This window comes from Excalfactoria chinensis, chromosome 6 (assembly GCF_039878825.1).
Source record: "Excalfactoria chinensis isolate bCotChi1 chromosome 6, bCotChi1.hap2, whole genome shotgun sequence".
NCBI classification, from domain to species: Eukaryota; Metazoa; Chordata; class Aves; order Galliformes; family Phasianidae; genus Excalfactoria; species Excalfactoria chinensis.
In genome coordinates, this window is record NC_092830.1 from 27116013 (window position 1) to 27128432 (window position 12420).

At 44.6% G+C, this 12420-nt stretch overlaps 1 protein-coding gene across 1 annotated transcript in view; it reads right to left on the reverse strand.

Annotated features, from left to right (window-relative positions):
- The window catches only part of COL17A1 (collagen type XVII alpha 1 chain), a 58660-nt gene that overhangs the window by 3127 nt on the left and 43113 nt on the right, over positions 1-12420 (reverse strand). Inside the window, exons 32-52 of the mRNA XM_072340071.1 lie at positions 12342-12368; positions 11677-11712; positions 11085-11120; positions 10768-10848; positions 9921-9956; positions 9130-9210; positions 7939-7992; positions 7777-7818; positions 6945-7001; positions 6730-6789; positions 6176-6202; positions 6051-6092; positions 5858-5914; positions 5459-5506; positions 4740-4853; positions 4347-4484; positions 3668-3751; positions 2847-2975; positions 1707-1796; positions 1037-1150; positions 542-694 (exon numbers count right to left, since the gene is read on the reverse strand). Of these exons, the coding sequence (XP_072196172.1) occupies positions 542-694; positions 1037-1150; positions 1707-1796; positions 2847-2975; positions 3668-3751; positions 4347-4484; positions 4740-4853; positions 5459-5506; positions 5858-5914; positions 6051-6092; positions 6176-6202; positions 6730-6789; positions 6945-7001; positions 7777-7818; positions 7939-7992; positions 9130-9210; positions 9921-9956; positions 10768-10848; positions 11085-11120; positions 11677-11712; positions 12342-12368 (1506 nt within the window). The remainder of the gene's footprint in view (positions 1-541; positions 695-1036; positions 1151-1706; positions 1797-2846; positions 2976-3667; positions 3752-4346; positions 4485-4739; positions 4854-5458; positions 5507-5857; positions 5915-6050; positions 6093-6175; positions 6203-6729; positions 6790-6944; positions 7002-7776; positions 7819-7938; positions 7993-9129; positions 9211-9920; positions 9957-10767; positions 10849-11084; positions 11121-11676; positions 11713-12341; positions 12369-12420) is intronic.

Genomic DNA, 12420 nt, shown 5'->3' on the forward strand with positions numbered 1-12420 from the left:
ACTCCTCTCAGGCCAAGCACAGCACCTCTTCTGAAACAGCATTCTGTGACCACTCTCCCAAAAACAGGCCATTCTCTTGTTGTTGAGAGACTCCCCTGGATGACTTGCCAACATGAGAGCCCACACCAATGACGCTCACAATTGGCTCATTGCTGCCCTCCAAATTTCACATCATCCTTTGCTCTGCAGGAAGATGTTCACCAAAAACACTTTCCCAATAGAAAAGGTCTGAAATGACCTCACTAACAACTCACTGCTCAGTACAGGTCATTTTTAACTGCACAGTGCATGTTCCTTCAGACTCACAACATGGACTTTGGTCTTGCAGCTGGACTGAGAGGAGACCTGCCTACAGTATGAACTGTTGTCTCTCTACGGCCTGTAAGGTAAGTACTGGGATAAGCAATAAGCCTGTAGGAATGAAATGTTGCTCTATCGTTTAGTCAGGGAAGGCTGTCTCAGCTGCAGCAGATCCAGCAGCCTACACAAGGCAGAGCATGGCTAGGGACATGTGCAGAAGGGATGGACAGTGTCCCCTTACTTTTCAGGTACTGGATCAGCTCACTCCTGAACTCATCACTGTGGGTGATGTCAGCATAGGACAGGAGGCCAGTTCCTGAGAAGCCTGGTGGTCCTGGAGGGCCAGGAGGGCCAGGTGGGCCCTGGATGCCAGAGATAGAAGAATATCCAACACCTTGAGAGATAAAGAGAAAAGAATGATTTTGACAGTGAGAGAAAAGGGAAATTGCATGGTGTACCGGTTTCAAGCACAACAGGAAAGGGATGGGGGAGGAAAGGCCCCTTTCACTGGGGAGAAGGAAAATGTCATGATATGGAATACTGATAAAACCAGGACATGTGGTTAAAAGTTTAAAGGCTCCAACCCCAACTTCCAGCCCTTTCCAGCTGATGTTGATGAGATTTTAAAGTGACCTTATTCACAGTGAACAGTCACAGACCCTAGTAAGCTAAATCTCAGGCCCAGCCCCTTCTATCAAAATCTCCTTGCCAGCTGTAAGAAAAGTAGGTGCTTTACTTTGTAGATAAGCAGAGAGGTCCTCCAGAGAGATGCCAGATGATCCAGGGATCCCTGGAGGTCCTGGGGGCCCTGCAGGCCCAGGGGGTCCAACAAGACCACTGAATTCAGAGTCTGCAAGACACAAGGAAAGAGAAGATATTACCCAAACCACTGCAATCCTGATCAACTTTCCCTGACAATACAGATAATGCCAACTAAAACCAAGCATGAGATACTTTTTAGTCCCCAGTTCCCAGCACAGCCTTCCTAGCACGCCTCGCTTCCTTGAATGGAGATGTCATACATGGGAGTCAGAAGACCCCAAAATGTGTCAAAGTCCATATTTTCAAATATGGACCTACTTTTTAAAAGTGACATAAGAAGTTCTTGTATGCTATCACACTTCACAAGATCTGAGGATCTGTCTGCAGCCACTCACTGTGGTCCTGGCAGAGCACAGTGCTGCTAAGGCAGAGGTGGTCACTGGAGATTTACAGAGGGTTATCTGTGGTGACAGCTCAAGGGGGAAGTTCTGCACTTAGAAATGAATCATTTGCAGATAAGGGATGGTGGCAGGGACCTCTGTTTCAGTGCTTTCACTTGCTGAATTTTGTTAGTATGGATAAGTCTGTAAAAAGATCCTGTGGGTGTATAGGAACCTGTATCAGGGATCAAGAAGTAGGCTTACTTCTCAGGTATGCTGTCAGTTCACTGTAAGATATGCCTGGTGATCCCGGAGGCCCAGGTGGTCCAGGGAGCCCAATGCTCATACCAGAACCTGCAAAATCAAACATATCCAACCGTATCATGTTATTACAACAGGTTGTGTTGTAGTGTGGACAGACAGGCTGAGGGGGGGGCTTGCTTACAGATAATGCAGGAGAGCCTTCTGCAGTGTGGTTTGTTCCCACCAGCCTCTGTGCTAAGAAGCAAGGCTTAAGCCATTTTCTTGATGGGAGTTTAAAGCTTCCCCTTAATCCAAATACAAAGGTACACACAGACTGGCAGGCATCAGGCTTCCACCTCTATTCTTAGCAAGAGCTCAGCATGTTACATGAACCTCCAACATTAATCTTGCCAGGACATGCAGCTCATCTGTGGAGCCCACTAACAGACATATGTGTTGCTTTCCCTGTGCCTGTCTACCTGCAAGCAGCTCTGCTGCAAAATCTTGCATCTTTGTGATTTGATTTAATGAAATGTCCTTGCTGATGAAATGCAGTTTTTCTGCTTAAGCTGTTGGGGTGCTGTTGTTAAACAGCGTTTTCCTTCTTTCAGAGTCAGAAGGCAAATGCTCATCATCTTTGGAGCAGCTCATTGATAGAATCCAGTCTCCTAGGGTGGTTCAGGGAGACTGAGCATAGACCAGGCTGCTCCTACAAGCAGGCAGTTGCAGCTATCAGGATTTGACATTTTAGCACTGTTGTAGAGGATGCTCCAGACTCCTTTCTGCCCATTGTTTCTTAAATGCCATTTTCACCCCTTTACAAGGGATGAAAGAAAAAAAGTGAAGCACAGAGGCAGAATTTGTTTCACTTTCAAGTTAACTTCTCCAAGTTAAAAAGGCATTGACGGGACTTCTAAGTTGACTAAGGTGAAGCGATGTCCCTAAGATCAGTTTTTAGCAAAGCAACTCACTTCTAGTGTCTGTGTATAATATCTTAGATACAGGACATCTTTGTTCTCTGACAAGTCTATCATAACCCCTGTAAGGAAGTCTCTGCACTTAGGGCTTAGTCAACACTGAAAGATCTTTCACTGACTGCATGAGCTTTTTGGTCAGCTTCTATAGGAACAGAGAGAAAAGCACACTAATAAAGACAATTACTTGTCAAGTAGCTAATAAACCGTCTGGTCAACTCATCATAATCCAGTGACAGAGACATTCCATCTACTCCTCGTCCAGGAGGTCCTGGTGGGCCCCGAGGTCCAACTAGATACTGACGAATTTCTTCTCCTGCAAATAAAAGAGATATTTTAAGACTATCCAGCTGCTTAAAAAAAGCCAAGTGTGAGGAGTTCTCAGCCTGTGAGCGGAGACCCCACACAACAGAGAAACTACCAGAACCTATACACGCAAAGCTCCCTTCACCCTGCCCCTCCCTTTCTGAGTGTCATCTGCCCTCCATTTGGTATAAGCCCACAACTGCAAAGTGTGCAGCAAAGAATACAGGGCTGGGTATACTGCCCATCTTAAAAAAACAAAGACATAGTAAGGCTTTGGGGTGGGCAAGGAGAGACGGGGAAACTTAAGAGACTGGAGGAGTCAGAAAATAAAACCCCAGGCTTTAGTGGGAGACTAGGGAAAATCATTAGGAATTCCTTTGAGGAGGGATGTAGACAGGTGCCTCCTAGGGAGTCAAGGAGAGTAGGAAACTGCGGTTATAGCAGTGGGTGTGAAAGGCAGGTCAAGTGAACAAGTATAACTTCTGGAAAGCACGCAAACTCAACAATGTAAGACACATAAATTTGTCTCCAAAGCACTTAGAAGGAGACATTGCAGTTCACTGAGCAGCACCTCTGGTAGGCTTTTGCCCTCCAAAGTAGCTGCTGGTAATCCCAATGGGAGGCAGGAGACAAGAAGGGAAGGGTAGACCACTGCTGGGATGCTTTATCCACATCTGCACATTTCTCTTCATGGTCACTTACTCTGCAGCATGTCCAAAAGTTCTTGGTACAAAACAGATGTAGTTGATACTGATCTGACAGATGATTCATAATGATCTGAAGAGCCTGGGGGAATGAGAAGATTTTACTTTAGACAAGATCAAGAGAAGACAGAAGGTGAAGAGGGGTAAAGGAGGGACAAAGGAAAGCTGAATTAATCCAGTTTAGCTGGTAAAATGGGCTTCCCATGCAGGACAACACAAATCAGTTGCAGTTTTACACAGCATGGTCTTTTCCATAGCAGTGTGGTCTCAGCTCCAAGATTCTAAGCTGCTTCCAAAAGCACTAGCACTAGAAATTTCATCTACTTTAGGAGGGCTCCAAGAAAATAAGACAGCCCTAGAAATCTGACACCACATATAAAACCAAACGCTGCCACTTGTGCATGGGACAAGGGGACATTAAAGATTCTAACAGCTAATGTTTAATGTGAGACAACTTCAACAGCAACTATTATTTAATCTAGCCATTAAAATAAGACAAGGCTCAGAGGTTGCTTCAACTGTGTGAAGTCTTGGGCCAAGACATGCAAAAGACAGGCCTGAGGAGCTGCAACTTAGAGACTTTTGTCTGTTCTCATGTTCTGTCTCCTTGTACAAGCTTAGCAGAGAGTGTGACCTGATACTCAAAATGCTTATTAGCACAGGAAAATGATACTTACTTGTCATATAGCTCATAACACGGGTAGCCAGTTCTGCAAAATCAAAGGTCTTTCCATCTGCAGTGGTGAGGATTCCAGGTGGGCCTGGAGGACCTGGTGGACCTTGGGCACCAGTCAAATAATGCCTTACGTTATCACCTAGGAAGGAAGCCCAAGATATGCCCACATCACTACGTGAAGATGATGGCCAGATACACAACTACTGAACTCTTTGGAAAATGGGCCAATGAAAGACAGTTCTGCAGAGGCTACAGTAGGCAAGGGCACTCCATAATATTGAACGAAAATAAAGCCAGAGCAGTAGGGGCTAACAGTAGAGTAACAAGTGGCTCAGTGAACAAAAGGAAGACAGGTGTGCATCACCCAGCCTGTGCAAATCCTGGTTATACTCACTTTTCAGGTAGTCAGAGACATACTGCTGAATCTCTTGAGAGGAACTTGCCCCTGGGCCAGGAGGCCCAGGAGGCCCAGGAGGACCCGGGGGTCCCTGAATTTGTCTGGATCCACCTACAGTGAATATTGTAAGGAAAGTTTTTAGCATGTCTGCATTAGACCAAGAAATGCTAGTGGCTGCTTGCAGTGAGCCCTTCCCTCTTCTGGAAGGAGTTTTGGAAATGAACTATAGAGTGCCTTTCTCCCCTGTTATCTCCAAACACAGTTTAATCATGGACTACTAAGGAGTTTAACATTTTCAATTCATTTGGCATATTATCATTCAGCCTACTCAACTTTGCAGAGCTGAACCCTGAAATCTCCCTGGTTTCAGACAAATAGATCAACTCACTTTGTACACTAAAAGCAATGCTCTACAGAAATATGGGTAGAGATTCAAAAAGCACTCAAACCCATTAGGCTAACCCCACTATTCCTAATCCCATCTGGCCCACTTATGGACCCCTAACTGGTCTCCACTGCAAGGCGTAAAGTGGGCCCTACATGACTCCTGTCACCACAGCATAGAGATACCTCATTTTCTTTAAGTTTTTGTACACAAATCCAATCAGCATTAAATGGGGATCTGCATTTCCATAAAACTCAAAGGATTTTTTGGTGAATCTCTACCAGCAAAATCAGCATTTCCTGCTAGTATCAGAGCAATGATAGCGTCTTACCTCGAGATGTTCCTGGGATGCCAGGAGCACCTGGGACACCTGCATCACCTGGAAACCAGAGTGAGGGAGACAGACAATTATTTCTAAGTATCACTGCATCCTGTAGACCTGGTTTGTAAAACAGCTAAGCTTTTTGTCACCAGACAGGCAACCACCTAGTCCTTGCAGTGACCAATGGCTAAACTGGATTAACAGCTTGATGGGGAAAAGCAGAAGAGGCCACAGCAGCCACCCAGAGCCATGTACTTGAAGGAACTTATTTGAAATGCTTCTGCTGTGCTTGAAAAGGCAAGGGTGGAAGCTGCTGTAATTCTCTAGAGACTAGGTTGCCCTTCAGTTTTAACCAGACATGGCTGTATGAGGCCACTAACACAGAAAGAAGGTAGATTTTAACTTCACCTTTAGGTCCTGGTGGTCCTGGTGGGCCTGGAGGTCCCTGCATGGTGACTGTACCACCTGTCAAGTGCAAAGGAAAGTCATAAATTCAAAACTATAAACCATGTGGACAAAATTCTGGCTCCACTAAAGCTGAGTCCCCTGACTTCAGCTTATGGACAATGTATTCAAATGAAGAAAAAGGGTACAGACTGACCATGGGAAGAGAATCCTGGAAGGCCAGGTTCACCCGGTTCACCTGCATGGGATACAGAAAAGGAAGAGGTGTCATATACACAAACTATGCTGTACCTCAACAACAACCCCTGGAAGCCTCCTTACCTGTGAATCCTCGTGGACCCGGTTCACCTGTGAACAGGGATGCAGAGGTGCACTGTTAGCATTTTTTTCACTCTGATTTCTAACAGCGTCTCAGCCCACACTATAAAATACTCTCATGGCCTTCAATGTGCAAGGTAATAATGGGCAAGGAGAGTAGATCCCATTTCTTCCTGCCAGGCGAGAGCTGACCTTAACAGGGCCACCTCTTTACACTGACTTACCAAGTCCATGTTGCATTTTACAAAAAGATTGTTCCCCATTGATCCCCTTTAACGAGGAATCTGAAGTTGTGAATGCTCCTGCACGTTGCAAAGTTGGGATATGAACAGAGCAACTGCCTTGCTACCACCACTACAGACTAGCAGATTTCTTTGAAAATGACTTTATTTTTATGGAAGCAGATAGGAGTCCTACTTAGTGATCACTCTTATAGCCACAGAAAGGCAGGAGAGTTTCTGCCTCCAAGCCCGCCTGCCCTTCCTTTCCTCCTTCCTTCTTTTCAGTCTGTGGTTCTGTCACCCACCCAGTATCTTTGGTGAGGCAGTGGGACTCACCTTGGTCTCCCTTCGGGCCTGGTGGACCTGGTGGACCGGGTGGGCCGGAGACAAATGCTTCTGTAATTAAAACAAAAACATTTCTTTATGACATCCAAAAGGACAGGATACAAATTTCCTTTGACTCCATCTGTTCATAACCTAGGGCAGGCTGGAACCAAAACAAACAGGACATTCTCAGGGCACAAGGGAGGGAATGAATCTGAAGAGCCTACCTGAGGTGGACACTGAAGATCCTGGTCTCCCTGGTGGGCCTGAAGGTCCTGGCAATCCTATGCAAGAGAGACACAAATAAATTTCAGGAAGAACAAGCCTCAGTAACATGACTAAGTACATCAGAGCTGCTCTTCAGCCATAGACATAACTCCAATATTTCCAGGTATAGAATAGTATCACTGTTTTTTCCATGCATACCCATCCTTGTTAGGTTTTTCTCATTACCATCCACTATCACCAAATGTAGGACAGAGAAACTTGCTTCTCTGTGGTGCAGTGTGTGTAACGCAGATGGCCTCTATTGCACTGAGAGGGAAAGTTCATAGCCTCACCCATTCCCCTCTGCTACCAGCCAGAGAGCAAGGAATGGGGTTATGCTCCTATCTCATGCTCTCCTGCAGTATTCTCTTCTAGGTGTGTAAGGTAAATTGCCATTTTGCTACAGAAAGTGGTGTGGGGATATGTTCCTCATGATCAGTGCTGCTACAACTGTCTCCAGCTGGAAGTTAAGGCCATACAAGAGTTAAATACAGAATTATTTCGTTGTGTTCTATGGGGATATGAGAACATTGTGTATCTTCCCTTTACGACTCACTAGTCTGTCTAGAAAATCTTGTCCAAAACAAATCTCATCCCTTGGGCAGCATCTTAATGCTGTGAAACTGCATTACTCGGAACCCATCACTATGGGAGATTCCACTTCCAGTACAGTCAGTCCTAACAATTACCAACATGTCCAAGATTGTTACATGACAGTCTGCAAAGCACAGGACAGAGACACTGAAAAAACCACCCACTTTCAAGGGTTGTTTCAGAGAAACAAGCGCTTACCTGGGGGACCACGAGGCCCAGGGAGTCCCTGCACAGATTCGCCTGACAATGAAATAAACATGATTGTTATAGAGTATTTACGGAGCCAAATGCACAGACTAGAAGTGTGCTTAGGTGTCTGCGTGTCCCTGCTTACATACTGATCTCTGCTATAGTACATACCTGGTGGTCCAGGGGGACCTGGTGGTCCTGCTCGCCCTTGTAGATCCGCCAGCACTGTACAAGTGAAACACAAAAAAAGGAAAAACTGCTACTGTGAAGCTACTGCTGTTATGTTGCTGATAGATGTTCTTACAGTCAACTGTGGACACAGGTGGGACCTGGGTGACCTAAGCCAAAGCTGAGGCAGCAAGAGTAAAGGGGGGATGTTTGGTTGCCAGAATGGGGTTTAAGACAGGAAGCAAAATACAGTGCTGAGCAGCCTGGCAGCATATTGAAAAAATGGGAGGTAATCTCTCTAGAGAGCAACAGGTGCTGAGGGAGAGAGCAGAGGACTCAAAGGATAAAGAAAGAGAGAAAGAACTTTTAAGGAGAGGAGAGAGGAGACTATTATACAGCCATCATTTAACAAGTATCTGCACCGTGTTATCTTAATTGAAAATAGATGTTCACCATTAAGTGGAGGCACAAACTTAAAGCTCAGGGATGCAGAGGCTCCAAAACACGAGGCATGGGGTAATACTGGAAGCACGGTCTGGGATCTACATGACCTCATTCTGGTGCACAAAGATGGTGATTTGGCAAGTATTATTTATGGTTTTATGCCCTCCTCTGTCCTGCCCCTTTTGCACACTTACAGAGGCTCCAGACCCTAGGAATACTGATTTTAAGCACATCACATATCTAACTACACAGAGCAAGCGGGCAGTGCTAAACCATTCTGTTCCGCTCTACTAATTTCCATCTTGAAAAAGCATTTGTTCTCCTGTGAATTCAGCTTCTTACTTGCTGAGATATTCTTATTTCCTTCCTTTCCTATTCTTCAGATTAACATGCCCTTTTAAACTGGTTCTCCACTTACAGATGGCTCTGTGTTCATCCAACATAGGGAACTGCCCTATGCAAACATGGTGACCAAAAGGCTAAACTGAGGCCCCACTGATTTTCTATTTGTTGCATGGGCCCAGAACCACCTAGTGAGTTTTGAAAGTACTTTGGGATGCACAGATGAGAAGCAGGGCAGAAGAGGAAGTATGCATTTGGTAACATCCCACCACCGAACACATGCATACACACTTGCCCTATGGCCTGCTGAGGGAAATGAGGCAGAGGCACCTCCTGTTAGCCGTGAGCAGGCCCCAAGGCGTCCAAGCACCTGTCCAAAAAAAGGAGTGGAAAGCCGGGCCCACTTACTCTGAGATGCCATTGATGAGACTTCAGTCTTTATAGTTTCTATCACAGCTTCACCTGCAGATCCCTTCTCACCCCGTGGACCTTTTTACAGGAGAAAAGCAAGAGGAGAAAGCAAATTAGTCAACAGAGAGAGGCTGACACTTGATACCCACTCCTCCTCTCCCTGACAATGGGTTCAAACTTTGCTTATGTGAACTGGGAGCCTGAACTCAGTCCCTGGCTCTATGGGACACTGGACTCAAATGTAGAAATGACTGTACAATTTGCTCTAACAGGATCACAGAAAAATAGCTAAGAAGAGTTCTTAGGAGAGCCAGCTTTGCTCAGGACTTTTCAAACAGATGTCTGTCTAATTGACAGTGGTTTCAATGACATTATTACCAGTTTGGCTTGTTCTTGTACTTTTCAAAATAGCAGGAAGCATCCAGCCAAGAGGGATACCACCTACTGCAGGAAGGCAACTGCAGCTGAGAAGTGCAACAGAAATGCCAGCCACCAGAAAAAATAACAAGAGGAAAAAACCCAAACATTTTCAGCTCTCACATCACACTGGATCTTACTATTCTCCCCATTCCCCTAGAAATGTAGGAAAAAAAAAAAAAGGAAAATTGGAAATTCTTTAAAAGATTAATTTAGCCCCATAATGCAGTAAAATGAACTGAAAAGAAGAAATCTGCAAACAAAAGGAAGTGAGATTGTGCCAAGGGCTTAGAGACTAGAAACGAAAGAAAACCCATGAATTCCATTTCCATAAGGAGCAGAATAGAGATAGAGCTGATAGAGAATGGTACCTTGCTGTCCAGGGAGACCAGCTGGCCCAACAGGACCTGGTTTAAAAAAAAAACAAACAAAGAAAGAAAGAAAAAAAAAGATTGCATTAGATTTTCCTGGCTGTATTTTATAGTAGCAGGAGAGAATCAATATGTCTTTTATAATAAACTATAATCTATTTGTTTGCTCAATTAATAGTATTGCTATGGGGATATGAACTCATCAGTGTCCAATACATTACTTGAAGCTCTAGAAAAGAGGCTTATTTTCCATCCTCTGGCAACTGATGTGCTCAGTGCCCCTTGGACTGGGGAAATTACTAGAATAGCACTGACCACAACAGAAATGCAACAGACTGAACCCTCTTCTTGCATTGTCTGCTGCAAAGTCTTGATCTATCAAACCAGGTCCAGGATTAGCTCCAGCTGTACAGCTGGGAGAGGCACAGAAATGCCATGAAAATCAAAGCCTGGTGGGATTTCTGTTGTCTTGAGATCAAAGGTAAGACTGGAAAATACATACTGACTTCAACTGTAATGCAAGGAAAGAAATCAGGCATAAGCTTGTTTTCCTCAGAAGCAATGAAGTTTGAGTTGAGTTGCTGAATTTGATCTCTCTCTAGCTTGTACTCATCGGATCATAAAAAACAATGGTTCCCTGTTTTTTCATCTTTCAGCCCTCCCTTTATCCCACTTCCTTGTGACTGCAACTCATTTCTCTCTTGGGTCCACTGCCTCCCTAATTCTGCCAGAGATCTTGGTTTTTCTGCAGGGAAGGGTAAGAACCATGATATCTAGACTGCTTGAGCAATCTTGCCTCCCGGACAGAGTAGCATGAAAAAACTCTGTAGAGAAGCAGTTTCCTTACCTGGAACACCAGGGGGTCCAGTGGGGCCTGGTGGACCTGGAGGACCTGGTGGGCCTGGTAGAGCAATAGTTGATGAACCCTCTGAAATGCAAACACAGACACTTGTACACATACAAATACACGCAGATGCAGCAAACATGTAACAAATCTGTTCTTAAGGAATGATAAGCCCATCTGTAGCGTATGTATTCTCCCAACACTGAGAGCTGCCAGTATGGGTCTGGCACACAGTCAAGATTAATTTGGAAGGGATAACAAAAAAAAACCAGAAAGTTGTCCAAAAATGGAAGTGTCTGAACTCTCACAGCAGTACATACCGGCACTTATGACTTTGCCTGGAGCTCCAGGTTCTCCTGAGAAAAGAAAGAGATAAATATGAACTTCATTTATGGGAAAGATCTGTCACTAGCTCAATTACATGGTCTTATCTCTCTTACTAAACATGTGATTTCTATTCTCTTTGCCCTTGATCTCTCATCTATGAAATCATATTATTAGAAGGTCATGGAGGAAGCAAAAGAGCCCACTTAATCCAGAGATCATTCATATTCTCTCAGATCTTTCCAAGCACCATATCTGCCAGAATAGGTAACAGGGCCTAGAGTTATCAGAGGCAGGTGCACAACTTCTACTGCAGTTACCAGACATCATACACATACATCCAGAGCAGAACAGATTTTGTTAAGGTTTTCTCTTCCAGAGAACAAACTATGCCAAGTGCCTCAGCAGACACCCTGCATTTCATGTTTGGTCAGGGAGATTCTGGCTATTGCTTGTTCCACAAACCTTCCTTTCCTAAAGCCACTAGATGCCACTGTTGATTCAGAGACTGGTCAACAGAGAAGATAATCCTCCCTAAAATGAAATGCTTAGAGAGAAAAAAAGTATTAAGGAAAAAACAAAACTCACCTGTAGCCCCTGGTCTGCCTGGGTTGCCTGGAAGTCCTACAGTGAGGAAGAAGAACAATTTGAAATAATTAGTAGAAACAGTTTGTTCGGTTTTATCCATATAATCCAGTGAGTTTTACTAACAGATTTATAGAAGGCATTTCCTACTCCAGAACCAGGATTTCAGCATTTATAAGCAAGTTGTATCTGCTTCCCAAGGTGGAGGAATTCATGGTGGACTGAGGTGGGAGTGTCCTTGGGCAGAGGTAGGGGCTTCCTCTCTTTCCCTGCTCCCGAAGTTTACCTGTATCTCACAGATACCGCTCCCTTTTCATAGGCTCCTGGATAAATTCCCTGCTGATCTGGCCCCCCAAACTACTGCCTGTGAAACGTCACATCCTTTTTTCCATCTCTACTACAACCTCACCCCTCCCCTCTGTTTCTGCTGCCAATTACAAGGATTTTTCAGTGATACACAGGAAACTAAACATGCTCTAAGGCCCTGCATTCCTCAAAACTTATGCACCAACCATAGAATCTGTCTCAAAACCAAGGGAGATGCAGAAACCTTGGGATATTACTTTAGAAGCCCTATGCTGTGGAGAGGGAAAATTAGAAAGTTTGGTTTTTTGAGCCCATACCAAAAGTGCATCACTGATAAACTGGAACATGGTGAGAAAACCTACCTGGTGGTCCTTGGGGTCCTGTGAGACCTAGGTGGGAAAAAAAGGCAAAAAAATCAAACATTATTAAGCAATTTTTCAA